The following is a 20120-nucleotide window of genomic DNA, read 5'->3' as shown; positions in this document are numbered from 1 at the left end:
CAGGTCTTAGGTCCACTTTGGTGAACCTACCACTGACAAACCACGAGTTATGCGTCTCGTGAAGACTAAAAAGTTAGAACTGTTCTTCAGCAACGCAGAGAAATAAGCCCAGTGATTCTAAAGAACTTGATTTATAACTGCGGCCATAAGATTATTAAACAGCGAATTGACTCTCCTGGCTGTTGGGGTCGTCTAACATGGAGATTCTCAATGAGTGCCATTGATTGATGAAACTGACTGACTGAGTTTTGGTTTTACGCCGCTTTTAGCAATATTCCAGCAACATCACGGCAGGGGACACCAGAAATGGGCTTCACACATTGTACCCATGTGGGGATTCGAACCCGGTTCTTCGGCGTGACGAGCCAACGCTTTAACCACTAGGCTACCCCACGACCCCGATTAATGAAACAGGTAACAAGACAAAACAACAACAACTAAACAAAAACAACTCAGTTATGTATGTTTCGGCGTGAAAGGGATACGGGCGGTGGAGTAGCCTAGTGGTTAAAGCTTTCCCTCGTCACCCCGAAACCCGAGTTCCATTCTTCACATGGGTACAATGTGTGAAGCCAATTTCTGGTGTCTCCCGCCGTTTTACTGATGGAATATTGCTCAAATCGGCGTAAAATTACACTCCTTTACTCCCTTAAATGGCAGGGGCGGATACAGCTTTTTGAGAAAGGGGGCTTGTACACTATTGAGAAAAGGGGGGTGCACACTTCATTTCCACCCGAGTTTCAATGGTCATATAACAAACTTTCTGAACAAAAGGAGGGGTGCGCCCCCCTGCACCTCCCCTCTGAATGGGATGAGAAAGAACATGTCGTTTTGGATTCTGTGTATGAGTTTGGTATGCTTGTTAAAATATCGCACATCCGGGTTAGATTTGGTCTTCAGCAACCCATGCTTGTCGTAAGAGACAACTAACAGGATTGGGTTGTCAGGCTCGCTGACTTGATTGCCCAATACATGTCATCGTAGCCCAAATGCGTAGATTGATGCTCATACTGTTGGTCACTGGATTATCTGGCCCAAACTCAATATTTTACAGACCCAAGCCATTTTGTTGGAATATTGTAGTGGTTGGATTTAGCGCTATATACATTTTTTAGCATTATTATTATCATTATTATAACGCTATTGGTAAGTACATTAAGTTACCATAAAATAGGTTAAAACAGGTTAGTAATCCATTATGCATGAACACATAAATGGCTGCAAGTGTAAGATTAGAAATATTATCCTGTCAATATATACACAATTAATATAGTTATTACTTTTTTAATTATTTATTAAAACTACTGAAGCACGTATTCTCAGCAAAAGTCATTACATATTGTATATCCGCAGCTGTCTTCTGTTTAGATGTTCAAACTTTGATAACATCAGCTTACATGTGACATGATATTTAGGAAAGATGAAGATGCAGGTGGATTTATAATCACTCACATTCCAGATAATCCTGAACTGCTCTTTCATTAATCCTGTTTTTTTAGAAATAATAACGAACAAGCGCTCAAAACTATACAAAACGTATTTGATCTTTACTTTAAATTTGTATAATTATAGCTTAGTGGTTAAAGTGTTTGCTCAGCATAACGAAGACTTTGGTTGGATTTCCCACCTGAGTACAATGCGTTAAGGCAATTTCTGGTGTCCTCTGACTTTAATATACTAATCCTACACACTCACTACTATGTAAGATGGAGATCTACCAGAACCAATTCTCATGCGTGAGTTGCTGTCTAATATTTTTCTTTATCACATTTGTAAACATTTTCTTTCTTCTACCTTCCACTTTAACTTCAACCAATAAACAACCTTTCCCAATCGATATTGACATGTTCAATTGTCCCTTGAAAACATGACATGGGAAAGACTCAAGCGTCTCACAGACAGATGCACGAGCAGTCCGTGCAATGTGACGTCATAGCTTCCACTGTCTGGTTCAGTTGAGCGACGCGCTGTGTTGAGGGAAGTCGGGTGATCAGTCACTGCTCGTGCACGTTAGCATGGCTTCTACACGTGCATGCATTTTAGTGTTTCTGTGTTTTTTATCATCGGTAAATACCTTCTGGTTCTCATCTGGTAAGTATTTTTTGTAATCTAATTTATTATATAATACTGTTGCAAAGCTTACCTTTGATTGATGTTGTATTTCTCTATGATACCATTTCATGGCGCTTTTCACTGTCGGTGATTATGTGACACTTATCAATGAAGTATCATCACTTGAGTGTTGTTATCTTATCAAAGATCCCCCTTAAGGGGTGGTTAAAATTCAAGTCTTTACACATTACGATATCAGTAATAAAACTTATGTTCATTGGCGTGAGATATTTGGGAGGAGTAGGATGGGGCGGGGTGTGGTCCAGATCTGACCTGGTCGTCCGGTATCCGTTTTGTCTGATTACTTACAGACAAATCATGTGGTTTGCCCGTGCTGTTAGAGCTGTTATTCCGAGACAGTGTTTAATTTCTTGTGGTAATGAAAAGGAATCAAGAATGATTGTTTTCGAGTATCGAAGCTGCAGTCAAAAGAATCCTACCTTCATTTTTTTTTCACGAATTCTACTTTATACAAAATTATTATTAATGTTTTGGTTGTTTGAACCGAACAGATTGAATCAAAATATGCGCTACCTGCGTGTTCGGTGCTTTGATGTGGTTCAGTGTGTAACACTCGTGTCTGATTACCCGTGGGCCGAGAATCCTTACAAGACTTCGATATTATGACGAGTGATCTTAACCATTCGCGGAGTTCAGTCACTTGGCAATCCAGAAACCTGTGATCGTGGGTTCTTCGCCCCAATCAAGGGAAAGATTTCCGCCGGTAACCCCCGTCTTTTTTTTATCATTCTATGCCAAAGAATCGATTTTTTTTTACAGAAAGCCTACCCTAGCCCTAACATAATCCTAAATCTAAACCCTAAACCCTAGAAATCATCATAATGAATAGAATACATTTCAAGCGGGGGTTAGGGGCGGAACTCTTATCCGATGCTGTGGGGTTTCGCCGCGGTGGTAAACGCGTGGGGCCTGTTTCACCTTGGGCTTTCCTTCCATAGTAAGCCGACACGCCCTGATACAAGTGAGTGAGTTTAGTTTTACGCCGCTTTAGCAATATTCCAGCAATATCACGGCAGGGACAAACATACATGGGATTCACACATTGTACCCATGTGGGGAATGGAACCCGGGTCTTGGGCGTGACAAGCGAACGCTTTAACCACTGGGCTAGCCCACCGCCTCTGATACAAGTACTTTTTAAAGGGGCGTTAAACAAATCCTCACTCTGTTTTGTTAGCCGGAAGACTAACGAAGACTGTCATCAGTTCATTGGCGGAAATCACAAACCTATTCCTCTCCATGCTTAGAGCCAGGGCGGTGGGGTAGCCTAGTGGTTAAAGCGTTCGCTCGTCATGCCGAAGACCCGGGTTCGATTGCCCACATGGGAACAATGGGAGCCCCCCCCTATTGTCCAGAGCTTTCATCGGATTCCAACAGAAAGGCGACGACGCTCAGATAATATTTGGCCTTTCATGAACAACGCTCAACTCAACAAATACCCCCGACTGTCTGTTATCAGGGGTTAGACGGTGATCAGATAGTTCCCCCAACCATCGCGTTTTTCACAATCATTGTAATGCACTGCACTGCACACTTTATTTTTCTCTGTTCTTGAACATCTTGTCACGTCATGACTTGTATATTTACTCTTTACCGGATATCTCGTTTTCGAGACTGTTGCGCAAGCATGTACAGACAACTGATATTTTGAAATATGAATACTTTGTGTATGTTGTTCGCTAGTATTTTTTTCCCTTGTTGGTAGGTTTGTCTCTTAACGCCGCACTCGGCAATATTCCAGCTATATGACAGCGGTCTGTAAATAAAGGAGTTTGGACCTAAAAATTCAGTGATCAACAGCATCAGCATCGATCTACACAATTGGGATACGATGACATGTGTCAACCAAGTCAGCGAGCCTGACCACCCGATCCCGTTGTTGCCCCTTAAGACAAGCATGGGTTACTGAAGACCATACAATTCTATCCCGACTCATTATGGGTATTCTCACGTAATTCTAATTAAAAACATTAGAATTTAAATTGTTTGAGTACAATGTATACTTCAGGTGTGATATTTATTTAATTGCATGGAAAGTCTACCGAGTTTTTGTCGTTGCCAAATATCTATTGCAAAGTAGGCCTTTCAGATTTCGTACCCCCTCAACACACACACGCAAGCCATTTTTTCGTTTATACACACAACTTGTTAAAGATTCGTAAATGAGTTACATGTACATAACTGTCGAGTCCGTGAGAGATCCGTGGGTAGGATGAAGCTTAGGTCTCAGTTGAGGCCGTACAGAGTTGCATCCCTTCGCCGCGTCAGGATCAGCTCAGCTTGTTGATTTCTAATGAATAAAAGCGTTTTCTATTTACTTCACCTCTATCTTTTATTGACGACATTATGGTACCAGCTCTCTTAGCCAAACTTAGATCCTTAAATAAATATAATCAACCCGCAAGCCAGAAGTATAAATTGGATCTAGTCTTTATGAAGAAAACTAAACCATTAGGAACAATATCACAGTGGCGTGACATTTTGCAGTATACCCGTGAAGGTCCGGGTTAGAATATTGACCTTTAGTAACCCATGCTTGTCGTAAGAGGCGACTAACGGGATCGGGTGGTCAGGCTCGCTGACTTGGTTGACACATGTCATCAGTCCCAATTGCACAGATCGATGCTCATGCTGTTGATCACTGGATTGTTTGGTCCAGACTCGATTATTTACAGACCGCCGCCATATAGCTGGAATATAGCCGAGTGCGGCGTAAAACTAAACTCACTCACACACTATTCTACGGTATCGGCGTTCAGACACGTTTGTATGGAAACAAAAGCAGAGTACTCGAATGTTAAGTATTGCTTAAGCATATAAGTTTTTATATTGATCTAATATGGGATGTTTATCAGTCGACTGTTACAGTATAAGGCAATAGTCACACAGTATCTGACAAACAGATGCTTGAATGCTAATAATTTGAGAGACACGCTATTAACTATAACTACAAATCTTTGGAAAGGGATTATCAAATGTCATTCTATTGAAACATGCTATTGCAATATTATGAGGATATACTTTTCCTTATTCTGACTCATGCTAATTATGCTTGTCTCCTTCCTCTTGCGAATGATAGTGGAACACTTGAAATCCCTTGAAGTTCCCTTTAAAAAGCGGACGTAAAAACACTCACCCAGAGTAGCGTCCCTTCCTCCCTTTGATGCCCTTTTGGTCACCTGACCGACCATGCCTTGTCACTCTCTCCTCCTTCGCCCTTAAGGACGGTTGTGAGAGCACCTGGGTCCATATACGGCACATATCCTTTTATATTTTCGGACCTCACATCAAAATTATTGCTGTATACGGTTTTTAGGATTATATTCTACATTAGGGTTTGAAATTTGTTCTAAAATTTCCGTTGTTTGACATGTGTTTTCTTCATGTTGACAATTGATGAAAACTTGTATTCGTTGTAGGTACCGAGTGTCTGCGGCTGACCCTCATTTATTATGTCCTAATTGCACTGTTTCATGTTTTTCAGCTCTCGCTGTAAGTATTGTGTAAAATTAAATTCGGTTGAATTTAATAATTACCTTTTTTCCATCCATAGAGGTGCTAAGGACTGGGTACGTAGGTATTCACAAGTCATGTCTAAATTGAGTGATTGTGCTGATAACCGTGTGTTAACCACTGCTGCAGATATTCATAATTCTAGTGAATCGCTGAACGTTTCTCAGGAGCGGGTCGATGTACCAGAGGTGAACGCCGGAGGCCATAAGAGATCATCGTCTACTGAGCTGACCTCATCGCAGATGAAGAAGGCCAAATCTTCATCTTCGCAGAAGAAGAAGGCTACTACTATGAAGACTTCAGCGAAGTCGAAGATCAGCTCAACACAGAAGAAGAGGTCTTTCTCAGTCGATATTGTTCGTCCGGAAGCAGCAGACGTTTATGATGATCCTCCCTTCCTCATACCTGAAGTCACCATCGTCAGCAAGAAGACGAAACCTGCTTCTACAGCTACATCGACATTGATATCAGCGCAGACATTGACAGAAGACCTATCAACTCAGACAGCGGGCACCAGAGATAGCAGCAGCATCAACTCTTCACGAGTGCAGTGAGCCTTAGATGATGTCTCTTCAGTATCAGATGCATCATCCCTGCAGCAGTCTCTTCAGACAACGCGGGACTGTTCATGCAACAGTTCACAGACCAGATGATGTCGATGATGGAACGAGGACACGACAATCTTCCCCATCTGAAGTAGACGCCCCAGAGAGTGCGGCTAAGAAGTCTCCACCCAGGAAGGAATCAAGGCGTTCTCCCGAACCCTACAGACGTCGCAGATATGAATCGTCATCTCCATCGGACTCTGACGCCCATGAAGAGCCTGCGCGAAGGCACTCCTACAGAGGGGAAGCTACGTCCGGGCCACCATCGCGAAGGTCTAGAGAATTATCTCAAACCTCCAGGAAAGATTCAAGATCACATCGGGATTGATCGCCTGCACGAAGCTCATCTTATAGAGACTCAAGTCGTCGTGCATCCTTAGAGCGAGAGATGTCTAAATCAGAGGAGGAAGGTTTAGGCGTCTTCTCCGATACGGAAATTAACTCCTGGATCGCCAATGGCTTGGACTTATCATCACCTTCTGAGGACACAGATGAGGCGTTTACCTACAAGATGTCCAAAGATGATTTCGACACGCTCACTTTTCCACCGACCAACCCGATCTCTCAAGTCTCAGACAACCTCAATGCAGCTTTTGATAAAGCCACCCAGTTGCAGAGTCAGCACATCCCGACATTCAACCCCAGGAAATTCCCTCTACATAAGATGGAACCCTTCCTGAAGGCTCCAGAGGTTGATGATGACTATAAGATTATCACCGATTCCCGTCAAAGAACTTACAAGATTGAGGATAAGAAGTTAGCACAGCTGGATACAACCACCAGACGTACGTTCTTCGGAATAACCAGATCGAGGGCTATCAACGAAGCACTCATCTCGAAATTCAAGAATTCCTCGGCCGAAGAAGACCGGATGATATACTCCGCTCTTCTTGTGCAGAAGAGAGACCATCAATTTATGTCGGAGCACTTAGCATCCACCTCAGCGGGCTTGACTCTCCTGAGAAGACAAGGGTTATTGTCAGCATGCTCTTGGAGTGAACGCTACTCTGGGTGAGTGATTTTACGTCCGATTTTTTAAAGGGAACTTCAAGGGATTTCAAGTGTTCCACTATCATTCGCAAGAGGAAGGAGACAAGCATAATTAGCATGAGTCAGGATAAGTATAAAATATCATTTTTAGTCAGAAAATTACATATTTTTATGTAATGAAAGGATACAATATCCCTATCAAAAGTGGACTGGACTAATATTTTCCTTTTAAAATATTTAATTCCTTGCCTGTCCGCCAAGAGTAGACAACCTAATGCATGTGTCCTGTTCACTGGTAGTATAGGTAAACTCAGCTAGCAACAACCTGTCTAACATTGAGATTCCTGCTCTGGGCATATCTTCCGGTGCAAATAGGGCAACGATACTAGTGGAGGCCGGCTGCAATGTACTCGTCTCCAGTACTTGAACAGTAGTAGTTTACCTCCATCCAGCACTTTCTGCAATACAAAAACTCTAAATGAAGAAAGTCTAGATTTAAATAGGTTTTTCTAAGCTCAATAGGGCTCTATTTTCAATGTGAAAGGAGTTATGTTTCCACCGAAATAACGTTTTCAGAGAATAAGCGACAGTCTAGCTGCAATGATAACATGTTGTTGGTATGTCATGGTGCCCTGGCTCATTGGTCAAGTTACCCCGGGTAGATTGTTAATCAACAAATTGTTTACAGGTCCAGACTAGATAACCGACAGGCTGTCTTGTAGTATTGCTGACTGGGCAGTGGCGTAAAACTATCTGCATTCCTTGGATATAAGTTAGCAATGAAAAGAAATTAGTTAAAAAGACAAATGTATTTCTCTTGTATTGGGTTGCGATTGCTTTGATACGGAGTTTGGGCGTGGTGGGTTATGTATTTACTAAAAATTGTCAAGAGAGTATTCACTTAAAGTGTTTTCAATATAAAAAAATGCAGTAGTAATTTGTGTGCAACTTGTATACTTTACAACCAGTCTAATTAAACTTAGGCTCAGTATTATTCGTTATACTCAGTATAGCAGTGTAACGAATAATACTGAGCCTAAGTTTACTTAGACTGGTTTACAACGTGACTGATTTCACATGTTATTTTTGTGAGATCCCGTTAACTGCTCCAAGTCTGAACGACGATGCGACGAGGACAATATCTGCCTGGCAGCCAAGCTCTGGTGTGACGGAATAGAGCACTGCAACAATGGAGAGGATGAGAGAGAGTGCCCTCAAAGAGGTGAGATACTTAAATGGTCCGGGGCGGTGGGGTAGCCTAGTTGTTAAAGCGTTGGCTCGTCACACCGAAGACCCGGGTTCGAATCCCCACATGGGTACATTGTGTGAAGCCCATTTCTGGTGTCCCCCGCCGTGATATTGCTGAAATATTGCTAAAAGCGGCGTAAAACCAAACTCACTCACTCACTCACCACTTAAATGGTCCAATCCTGTATTAGATAGAGCGGAGGGTGGGTTGTTCGATCTTGTCCTACATGGCACTCGGCATTACGTGGATAAAAGGCCTTGTTCAGTATCAACACATGTCAACATCGAATTAATACCAGATCAACGTTTGCAGATAAGCATGTTGAAAGCCAACGCCCCTGGTCACGTCGTATTTTGTCCTCTCCAAGTTCACTTGAACATGATTCATTGGGGTCAGTGGGGTAGCCTAGTGATTAAAGTGTCCGGTCGTGAAGACCCGGGTTCGATTCCCCACATCGGTACAATGTGTGAAGCCCATTTCTGGTGTCCCCCGCCGTGATATTGCTAGAATTTTGCTAAACGCGGCGTAATACCATACTCACCATCTGACATGTGTCCAAAATGTTAGCACGAATTTAATGACGTACAGGTTTCTTACATGGTGAAACTTTTGAAATATGCTAAACGTGTGAACTCCCCCTAACAAATGTGTATAAATGTAAAGTACATCAATAAATTCTCCAAAGACTTTCTTCCTGTTGACAGTATTCAGTGAGTAGATGTTCAGGTATACTATCAGTGTTGTGAACCTATTTATAACACCGTCTGTGTAGAGCTTGCGGAAACGAGTGATAGTGTTCTTCGTCATTGAAAATCTTGAACCAGGAATCTGAGAACATGCTCAAACTTGTTCGGTCAGCATGTGCTTCAGTGTATCTGTGTATCTGTCATTTGACAATGATGCGTGCAATATTTATAACTGACGTCAAAGGGGCATGGTCATTTCGAACACTCTACTGACGACCGGTGCTTGACACTGATTTCCTCGTCTACGGTAGAAGTACTGGCACACGATGTACGAGAGTCTGCCTCCATGACACGCTTGCTTGAAAGAATAACAATGAACCAAGCGTTTTAAAAACAATAGCTGGGGCGCTGGGGTAGCCTAGTGGAGGAAGCGTTCGCGCGTCACGCCCAACCCACCGCCGTGATATTGCTGGAATATTGCTGAAAGCGGCGTATAACTAAATTCACTCACTCCTGAATTTATTGATCTTTATTATAAGACTAAATGTGATATGTTTACTGTGAATGGTTTTTGTCAACTTCTTATACCACTGGGGGCGGTTTGGTAGCCTAGTGGTTAAAGGTTTCTCGGCGGTAGCCAGTACTTCCTGTTGCTAACGTTGACCATCGAATGTCCCAGGTACTGTAATGAAACCCAACTTGCAGTCATGCGAACCACAAAAAGGTCCAGCTGCATGGATAATCTCCTCAGAGCTACAGATAACTTTTTGGGCCATTGAGTTATGGACGCGCTTGTGTTAAGTCATTTCGGTATCCTAATTTTCCTGCTTTTACCCACCTCACTGGGCCAACTTCACAATAGCCAGTATTATAACTACTGTATAAGAAACGATACTGACCTATCAAAAATACATACCCATTGCCTCAATGACACCTTCAGGTACCCGGGAGTGTATGGACCAGAGTCGCTGGTTCCTGTGTAACAACAAGCGGTGTGTAAGCAGAGTATTCTGGTGTGACGGCAAGGATGATTGTATGGACCACTCTGACGAGGACCACTGCCCACATCACGGTGAGTTGTCCGGACTATCATGGCACTGAAAAATTCCCAGATGTTCATTAGCTGGTCTCGACCCTGTACACAGCCATCACGAACCACTATCACCATCTGCAGATGATTCTTTGTAATATGGTTGTGCCCCTTGTTCACGGAGTCACTGGTAAAGATGTTGACTCAAGTTGTTGGAAGTACTAAAATGAGGACTTTATTACCACTATTTGTGGGGTGACCTATGGCTATCTCAGCCCTTGGAGTGAGTGAGTGAGTTTAGTTTTACGCCGCACTCAGCAATATTCCAGCTATATGGCGGCGGTATGTAAATAATCGAGTCTGGTCCAGACAATCCAGTGATGAACAGCATGAGCATCGATCTGCGCAATTGACATGTGTCAACCAAGTCAGCGAGCCTGACCACCCGATCCCGTTAGTCGCCTCTTACGACAGGCATAGTAGCCTTTTATGACAAGAATGGGTTGCTGAAGACCTATTCTACCCCGGATCTTCACGGGTCCTCAGCCCTTGGACTGTTAGCAATGTCAGGCGGTGTACAAGATGGTTGACAATATAAGCAGCGAGTCGCGTCGGTTACTCACACAAAGGCTAGATACGTTTACTGCATATATATTTTCTTTATACTTAACCCACGAACTTAAATATTTAAAGACAAATCTTCCAACATTGTATTTTGGGCATATGTTTGCCAATGGTCAGAAGCATTTCATTGGACAATGCATGTTATACGTCCTAGACCCTCCCCAAGGGATAGACCCAGACCCTCGAAAAGAATTCGAACTGATTGATTTGGGTTTAGAATTGGTACCAATTATCCGTGCTTGTTGGGAACGACATGGATCTGTTGGTCAGGTTTGTTGACACGTGATCATAGTTCCCGATCATGTCGGAGTTTGCTTGCGAGTCATTACCTAGCCAGACTCTATTATACAAAGGTTGGCATGACACAACTGGATATAACCGCCGATCCGTGCAATGATTGGATGTTGTTTTTCATTCCAGACGCGACGCCCAAGAACTGCAGCTCGACCGAGTTCCGGTGTGACAACGGAAGTAGCTGTATTCCCCTAGACTGGCGTTGTGACGGATCTGCGGACTGCATGGACGAAACCGACGAGAGCAACTGTACGTTACCGATATACTACACCTATCATGCCGGCACCTTTGTTACGTTCAAATAGTCGGACCATGAGTTCCGCGTGAAATTTCAAAGAAGCACTCAGTACTCTTTCACGGGACCTAAGCTTCTGTGACTTGGTTGATTATCTGTGACATTACTCAATATGTCAGTCAGTCGTTTGTCTGGTCTGATGTATCGTAGATGCACTGTTTATACACTTCTCCACGAAACATGCATGACAACTGATTTGTTGAAAGACAAGTGTTCCATGTGTTCTTAGGTGTGTATCTTGGTAGTCTCGGTGGGGAAACACTTTTTCTCCCACACAACTTTTGTTCTGCCATTACCAAAACGGGGCTGGGGGGGTGTCATTTAACTGTTTTATACACCATAACACAATCCCAACTGACCGCCTCCGTGGTGTAGTGGTTAGAGCGTCCGCCCGGACAGCGGAAGGTCGCGGGTTCGATCCCCGACCGCGTCATACCAAAAGACGTTAAAATATGGTACTTGTTGGTCCCTGCCTGGCGCTCGGCATTAATGGGTACAACAAGGACTGGTCAGCTCGAAGTCAGTATAATGTGTCTGAGTGGGGTATTCATGCTTTACTGCGGCATGGTATCTCAGTGGGCTAGCACTATAAAACCAGCTTCAGTCTGGACTAGTACAAGCAGCCGCACATACACATACACACGCATGCACGTCGTCATATGAACGAAATATTCTCAAGCACGACGTAAAACCCAATTTCACCTCACCTCACCTCACAATCCCAACTATACACTATAAATACAATCACAAACAATGCTGAGAGTCTAGACCTTCCCCCCGGTATTCTCTTCCCAGGCTCCTGTCCACCAGACCTGTATCAGTGCCCCAACAGCACGCGGCTAGTTTGTCTGGCCCAGTCTCAGAGGTGTGACAAGAAGCCAGACTGTGACGACGGCGCGGACGAGACCGGTCCTGAGTGTGGTAAGTTGTACACATGTCCCTTCATACTTCATAACATCTATAGCAAATGTACCACGTTCAGCTGGACTTCCGGACAAGTTCACCTCATTATCTTGTAGCATCGGCCTTGACAAAGTACATGTGCCACCTTACTTTACAGCCCCTCTCGGGGCGGTGGGGTAGCCTAGTGATTAAAGCGTTGGCTCGTCACGCCGAAGACCCGGGTTTGGTTCCCCACATGGGTACAATGTGTGAAGCCCATTTCTGGTGTCCCCCGCCGTGATATTGCTGGAATATTGCTAAAGTGGCGTAAAACTAAACTCAGTCAGTAAGTCAGTAAAGCCCCTGTCCCGTTTGCATTTCAAGACAGAACATGTTCCCTATCTTGTAGTATTGACCTCCGGTTCGGTTCGAGGAAAGGATATATTGATCCCCTTAGCCAAAATTATTCCCTGGTTGTAATGTACCCTAACACGGTTAGTAAATGGATAGATCGCCACCAAGGGTCCTTTCTAATGCTATCAGCTGTAGGTTTGATTCTAACTCCACTGGAGGCAATGGGGTACCCTTGTTAAAGCGTCACGCCGAAGACCCGGGTTTGATTTCCTACATGGGCACAATGCCTGAAGTCCATTCATGGTGTCCCCCCGCCGTGATATTACTGGAATATTGCTTGCTTAAAATCATACTCACTCACTCATTCTGTTTTGGGTGGTGCGGCTGCCTAGTGTTTGCTTCCTACTCCGCATGCCCGGGTTCTATCCCCAACATTGGTTCTGTGTGTCCCGTGATCCAACTGAAAAACGAACTCATACACGCATCATCGTCTCACGTTGACGCTGGTCATATTCATACTTCTCGCTCACCCTATCAACATTATTTCTCAAACTAGTGGCCTAGTGGTTAGGGCATTCGCCCTTCACGCCTAAATCCATGGTTCGATTCCCCACATTAGAACAAGGTGTGAAGCACATGTTTCCCGTATTGTTGGAGTACTGTTGAATGCGCGTAAAACACTACTCACTCATTGTCTGCAAGAAGTAGGGGCGGTGGGGTAGCCTAGTGGTTAAAGCGCCCGCTCCTCACGCTGAAGACCAGGGTTCGATTCCCCACCTGGGTACAATGTGTGAAGCCTATATCTTGTGTCCCCCGCCGTGATATTGCTGGAATATTGCTAAAAGCGGCGTAAAATGATACTCACTCACTGCAAGAAGACGCAATACTAATTGTCCGGAGGGAGGAAGCCGCGGAAGACGAGGAAGACGGACTTTTTTGGGGTCATGGTGTTGTTTTTGTCAACTTCCTGCTGATGAAACCATAAATTCTCGAGCCATCATTTATAATCCAATCTGGACAAGGAAGTCGTTTATGTTGTGATTCTTTGTCCGTGTAAATCACGATTACGTCAATGGAGGGTTGGACTGAAGTCATTATCTAAACATCTAACGGATGCTTTTACTTGATGATATTTATCTTGATCATCCCTCTGGCTGAGCTCTTGTGAGAGCTAAACCAACTTGAAAGAGATGTGCAAACTGCACAAGGTATTTCAACATGTTGACGCGTTACCACTTGAGAAAAAGCACTGAAAGAACGGGGAACCTCGTAGTGTCATCATTAGACGCCAGTGGCTAAGGACGTTTTAGTCCAGTTCTAATGTTGGTTCATGCCAGTAGCGTGAGGTTGGATTCCTAGGGGGTAAAGGCGTTGGCTTGTCGCACCAATGACCGGGGTTCCACAATGGTACAGTGTCTGAAGCCCGTTCCTGCAGTTGTTGGAATACTGCTGATGAAGTACAGTGGAAACTTGTTCACACTCGTACACTGTCATTTATGAATCGGTACTATTTCGATCAATGGTTTCTTTTACATAAGGTTACCCGGGAAGATCCGGGTTAGAATTGGTCTTCAGCAACCTATGCTTGTCGTAAAAGGGGATCGAGTGGTCAAGCTCCCTGACTTGTTTGACACGTGACCTCGTATCCCAATTGCGTAGATCGATGCTCATGCTGTTGATCACTGGATTGTCTGGTCCAGACTCGATTATTTACAGATAGCCGCCATATAGCTGGAATATAGCTGAGTGCGGCCTTAAGCACCAAACCAACCAACCAACCAACCAACCAACCAACCAACTTTATATATAAGGCAATACTGATAACACGTGAATACAGTAGAAGTGTGTGTGAACGGGTTTTGTTTCACTCACTCACGCTGTGTTACAACTGCAGTGGGTTAGAGGAACCAGTGTCTGCCTGTACAGCAGATGGTCGGTGATTCGGTCCCGCATCAAACGGAGTCTGTATGTGTCTGAGAAAGTTATTCATGCGACCTTGTATCTCAGCTTGCCCCGACCTGCACAGGCAGCAGAACGATGCTGAAGAAGTGCAAAAATGGGAACGTGGCACTAAATCCCATTTTCACCCGCCCATGTCAGCTACATAGATCCTGGTTGGCTTTTGTGTTCTACAAGAGGCGACTGACGGGATCGGGTGGTCAGGCTCGCTGACTTGGTTGACACATGCCATCGGTTCCTAAATGCGTAGATTGATGTTCATGCTGTTGATCCCTGGTTGTCTGGTCCAGAGACTCCAAATTACTCCACATTAGGCGCGGGTTCGAATCCTATCTAGTACATTCGTCTTGGTTATGACTGTTTGGCTCGTCAGCAAAGTGTTTTCGATTGCTTTGAGATGGTCCCCTTCATGTCATTCACTCATCCGATGCCACCCCATATGCATCGCACCATATCCAAATAGCGTAGATCGATGTTCATACTGTTGATCACTGGAATGTCTGGTCCAGACTCGATTATTTACAGACCGCCGCCATATAGCTGGAATATTGCTGAGTGCGGCGTAAAACTAAACTCGCTCGCCCATATGCATCGTTTTGAAAACAGGTTAAGGCTTTTGTAATGCTTCTGTTCCCTTGACGTGTTATGTGAAGATTTGTATGTTTTTATGTCTTCTTCCAGCCATTCGATCTCAGTGCACAAAGACCCGGGGAATGTTTCTGTGCAAGGATGGCCTTGAGTGCATGGACGGTGGGAAGGAGTGTGATGGCAAGGTTGACTGTACTGATAAGTCCGATGAAAGGAACTGCAGTAAGTGACCAGAATATCCGTTATCTTTCAGTGTAACTAACTTGCTTGTTGGGGCGGTGGGGTAGCCTAATGGTTAAAGCTTTTCGCTCGTCACACCGAAGACCCGGGTTCGATTCCCCACATGGGTACAATGTGTGAAACCCAGTTCTGGTGTCTCCCACCGTGATATTGCTGGAATATTGCTAAAAGCGGCGTAAAACTATAGTTGCTCACAAGTGCGTCTGTTATGTCGTGTGATAAAGCAGAATTATCAGATATGCGTAGCAATTAAAAGACTTCAGTGAAACAGATCCCTCTTCAAGAGGCACGGGTGGCCCTGTGGTCTCAGGCACCACAGTCCACAAGAAAACTGTGATTTAGGGTTCGAATGCATGCAGCACCATACACGTGGGTTTCACCAGAGGTAAACATCTGGTACTTTGTCAAATCATCTTGTCCAGTCACGTGAAGAAGACACGCCGTGGTACATCTGGTGTACTACTAAATCCGAAATGAGTCCTCCTTTATTCCAGAGAATTCTGGCCCGAAAAGATCCGGGGTAGAATAGGTCTTCAGCAACCCATGCTTGCCACAAAAGGCGACTATGCTTGTCGTAAGAGGCGACTAACGGGATCGGGTGGTCAGGCTCCTGACTTGGTTGACACATGTCATCGGTTCCCAATTGCGCAGTACGATCACTGGATTGTCTGGTTCAGACTCGATTATGTACAAACCGCCTCCATATAGCTGGAATATTGCTGAGTGCGGCGTAAAACTAAACTCACTCACTCCAGAGAATTCTTGTCTAAAAATTGATACTGGCGGTCAATGTTCAGCATTATGTGAAAGTGAAATCGATTCTTGCGCATCTATTTTTAACTGTTAATTCTCTCTTAGAAACATTCACAACTTAAGAACGAGAATGTAATTGCCAAAATGAAATCACGCCATTAACTTTTCTGTTTTGACCCGTATCAAAGCCTCTTTTAAATCATTTATATTCATTAACAAAGATGAATATTTACCAATATAAATGAGGCGCGGTAGGGTAGCCTAGTGGTTAAACCATTCACTCGTCACGCCGAAGACCCGGGTTCGATTCCCCACATGGGTCAGGTTTTACCGTCGTGCTTGAGACTAGTTCGCTCATATGACGACGTGCATGCGTGTGTGTGCGTATGTATGTGCTGCTTGTACTAGCCCAGACTTAAGCTGGTTTTATAGTGCTAGCCCACTGAGATACCATGCCGCAGTGAAGCATGAATACCCCACTCAGACACATTATACTACTGACTCCGAGCACGACCAGTACTTGTTGTACCCATTAATGCCGAGCGCCAGGCAGGGACCAACAAGTACCATATTTTAACGTCTTTTGGTATGACGTGGTCTGGGATCGAATCCGCAACCTCCCCTCTAACCACTACACCACGGAGGCGGTCCCCACATGGGTTACAATGTGAAGCCCATTTATGGTGTCCCCCGCCGTGATATTGCTGGAATATTACTAAAAGCGGCGTAAAACCATACTCACTCACTCACCAATATAGATGAATGATAAAGAATCTAAATTTGATCAGTTTTTAAGTATGTAAGTGTTTCTCTCAAATATATACTCAACAAAAAACGTTCAATTTCCAGTATTTAAGCATTTAACAGTTCATATTATGATCCATATAATACTGAAATATTGAATATTGGGGTGGTCCTTACATTTTTTGTTGAGTATATTTTGAAAAAAGAAAAATACACAACATAAAATGTAACCTTTGCTCGCTTGTGAAACTGCCTTTGCAGCAATTTGTTCCCAACACGAGTGTGAACACGGGTGTACAAGAACAGGAAACAACGCCACCTGTACGTGCTTGAAGGGCTATCGTCTGCTCGCTGATGGAAAGAGATGTAGAGGTAGGTTTGAATTTGTTGACGTCACCCCATCCATGACGTTGGTTTGGTTTGGTTATAATGGTTTACGTTACCGACTTTCTCCAAAGGGTCAGGGTTGCACCATGATCTCAAACACACCATGTAAACTTGTCCTTAGGCCTTTTCATCATCCACTTTCGTAAGGAGGGATCCGTAGACGGCTAATTTAACGTTAATAGTACGGACGGCGGGAGAATTTTTAACGCCTGACCCTGATATATCTTAAACTCTTCGGGTGAAGTTGCTTCACTGGTAATTAATTATCCATTGACATGCATGTATTTTCATGCAGACTTTGACGAGTGCGCAAATGAGAAACCTGGACACAGACTTTGCAGCCAGAAGTGCAAGAACGATATCGGCAGTTACAGATGCCTCTGTATTGATGGCTACAGACTGAACAAGGACGGGAGTCGCTGTGATGCCAAAGGTAGGTATACCATTTAAATGTCCATCTTCAAAATAGTCCATAAGGAAAGTGATGTGATGCCAAAGGTAGGAACACCATTTAAATGTCCATCTTCAAAATAGTCCATAAGGAAAGTGATGTGATGCCAAAGGTAGGTATACCATTTAAATGTTCGTCTTCAAAATAGTCCATAAGAAAAGTGATGTGATGCCAAAGGTAGGTATACCATTTAAATGTCCATCTTCAGAATAGTCCATAAAGAAAGTGATGTGATGCCAAAGGTAGGTAAACCATTTAAATGTCCATCTTCAGAATAGTCCATAATGAAAGTGATGTGATGCCAAAGGTAGGTATACCATTTAAATGTCCGTCTTCAAAATAGTCTTCTCAACGGACGCGGCCAGTTGGTCCCAGTTTAAATCTAGTGAAATAGCACGTCATTGATGTTAATGTCACGTTCATGCTGTCGACCTCTAGGTTACCAGACCCATTTTAGTTTATTCATTGTACCCGGGAGAATTAGAATGTGTCTCAAGTAGCCATTGCTTGTAATAATCTACCATGCTCGTCGTAAGAGGCGACCAACAGGATTGCGTACTGTCTAGTCAGGCCAGATTACGAGACATGCACCTGTCATCTGTCTGAATTGCGCAGATCGGTGATTGTGATGTCATTGGATTGTGTGGTCCAGACACAACTATTTACAAACGCCGTCACAAAGATGGATCATTTGAACAACATCAACAGTTTATACACTGTACAACTGTACACTTGAACACTGCGCATTACAAATTGATTTACATTCACCCACCGTTCAGCAGAACGCGACATGCTTTTCAATTTGCTGTAAATTTCAATTTAACTGTAGTTTTTTCATTTGACGTGACACATTCTTTACCTCCACAGATCTCTACATTCTCCCACTTGTCATCTGCGTTGTTTTGTTGTCCATAAACAACTATCATCATGTCCAATTAACTTTTCTTACGCACAGGAGGGATGAATTGTAGGTGAAGTAGTCCTTTAGAATCAGTCAGTTTTATTGACGATTGTCATTGTTGAAGGTCCCATCTAATCTTTATGGTCCTAACTCATCGTCTTTATGTAACGCTGTTAGTTCCAAGCAATTATAAATTTGAGTTTTTAAGTCTCTTCAATTTATTGCACCTGGAATGTTTTTAAGGTGATGCGTTTGAAAACGCGACCGCCCAACAAGAATGAGTCGAGAACATCTTGCGTAAGGTGGTAGGGAGTAGCCGGTGGTCTAGTGGGTGAACCTTTCACTCATCACGTCTAATAATCAGATGCGATTTCCCACATGGGTCCAATATGTGTAGCCCGCCATGATATTGCTGAATATGACGAGTGATAAGTTCGTACCTAGAGTGTCGTTACTCATGAATATGACAATGTAGAGCCGTGTAGAGGCCACTGTTTGAGTGAGGAAGCCGCCTAGTAATGACTTTTATCACATCAAGGTCTGTCAGCTATATGTGGGAGGAAATCCCGAAGTTATGTTGTTCTCACATGTTTACACATGGACTATAGTCATATGATGGATCGTGTGACCTTGAACCTCATTTCAGTAGCACGGGCGGTGAGTAGATTAGTGGTAAAGCCTTCGCTCGTCACCCGAAGACCCGGGTTCGATTCCCCACATGGGTACAATGTGTGAAGCCCATTTCTAGTGTCCCCTGCCGTGATATTGCTGGAATATTGACTTTGTGGTGGCCCCTATAGACGTTATCATCTTTCTGTATTCGAGGTACATGAGTTTGAGACTTTGTTTCCAGATGTACAGTGGTTTAATCCTAACGCTCTGCCTGCCTGTACAGACTCACATTGACGCATTGTCAAACTCAGTATTACCTACAATATAAATGACGTCAAAACGATGTTGTCTGTGAGTTTGGCCTCTGTAAAAATGGCCGAAATTACTTTGGGGGCCCGAAAAGGTGTTCTAAATCTGAAACAGCCATTCCCAGAAACAGAAATCTGGTTGAGTTTACATATACACGGGGAAGTATCACGAAGTAGCACACATACAAATGCATAGATAATAGGAACAGTCTGCACAAAACTCGGCTATAACTATAAAATATAGAAAGTATATGCAGAGAGAATATATCGAACGTTGTAAATCTTTGTGGAAACTACTCAGAGTGAGTTTAGTTTTACGCCGCTTTTAGCAATATTCCAGCAATATCACGGCGGGGGACACCAGAAATGGGCTTCACACATTGTGTCCATGTGGGGAATCGAACCCGGGTCTTCGGCGTGACGAGCGAATGCCTTAACCACTAGGCTACCCCACCGCCCCGGAAACTAATCAGAGGAGCTGTCAGTTTCCTCCAATCAGGGATTCAGACAACCACTCGGCCA

At 43.8% G+C, this 20120-nt stretch overlaps 1 protein-coding gene across 2 annotated transcripts in view; it reads left to right on the top strand.

The window, feature by feature from the left end:
- Positions 1 to 1960: 1960 nt before the first annotated feature.
- Positions 1961 to 20120, top strand: part of LOC124277158 (low-density lipoprotein receptor-related protein 2-like) — a 48195-nt gene continuing 30035 nt past the window's right edge. For both annotated transcript variants that reach the window (XM_046712815.1, XM_046712814.1), the window contains exons 1-8: positions 1961 to 2091; positions 8335 to 8463; positions 10117 to 10248; positions 11251 to 11373; positions 12215 to 12340; positions 15296 to 15424; positions 17201 to 17311; positions 17622 to 17759. In XM_046712815.1, coding sequence (XP_046568771.1) covers positions 2016 to 2091; positions 8335 to 8463; positions 10117 to 10248; positions 11251 to 11373; positions 12215 to 12340; positions 15296 to 15424; positions 17201 to 17311; positions 17622 to 17759 — 964 coding nt within the window. In that variant the 5' untranslated portion in view covers positions 1961 to 2015. The remainder of the gene's footprint in view (positions 2092 to 8334; positions 8464 to 10116; positions 10249 to 11250; positions 11374 to 12214; positions 12341 to 15295; positions 15425 to 17200; positions 17312 to 17621; positions 17760 to 20120) is intronic.

The sequence above is a fragment of the Haliotis rubra genome, unplaced genomic scaffold (genome assembly GCF_003918875.1).
Source record: "Haliotis rubra isolate DU_JTF1 unplaced genomic scaffold, ASM391887v1 Scf219, whole genome shotgun sequence".
NCBI classification, from domain to species: domain Eukaryota; kingdom Metazoa; phylum Mollusca; class Gastropoda; order Lepetellida; family Haliotidae; genus Haliotis; species Haliotis rubra.
The sequence above is the reverse complement of the archived record's forward strand: the minus strand, read 5'-3'. Positions and strand labels throughout refer to the sequence as shown.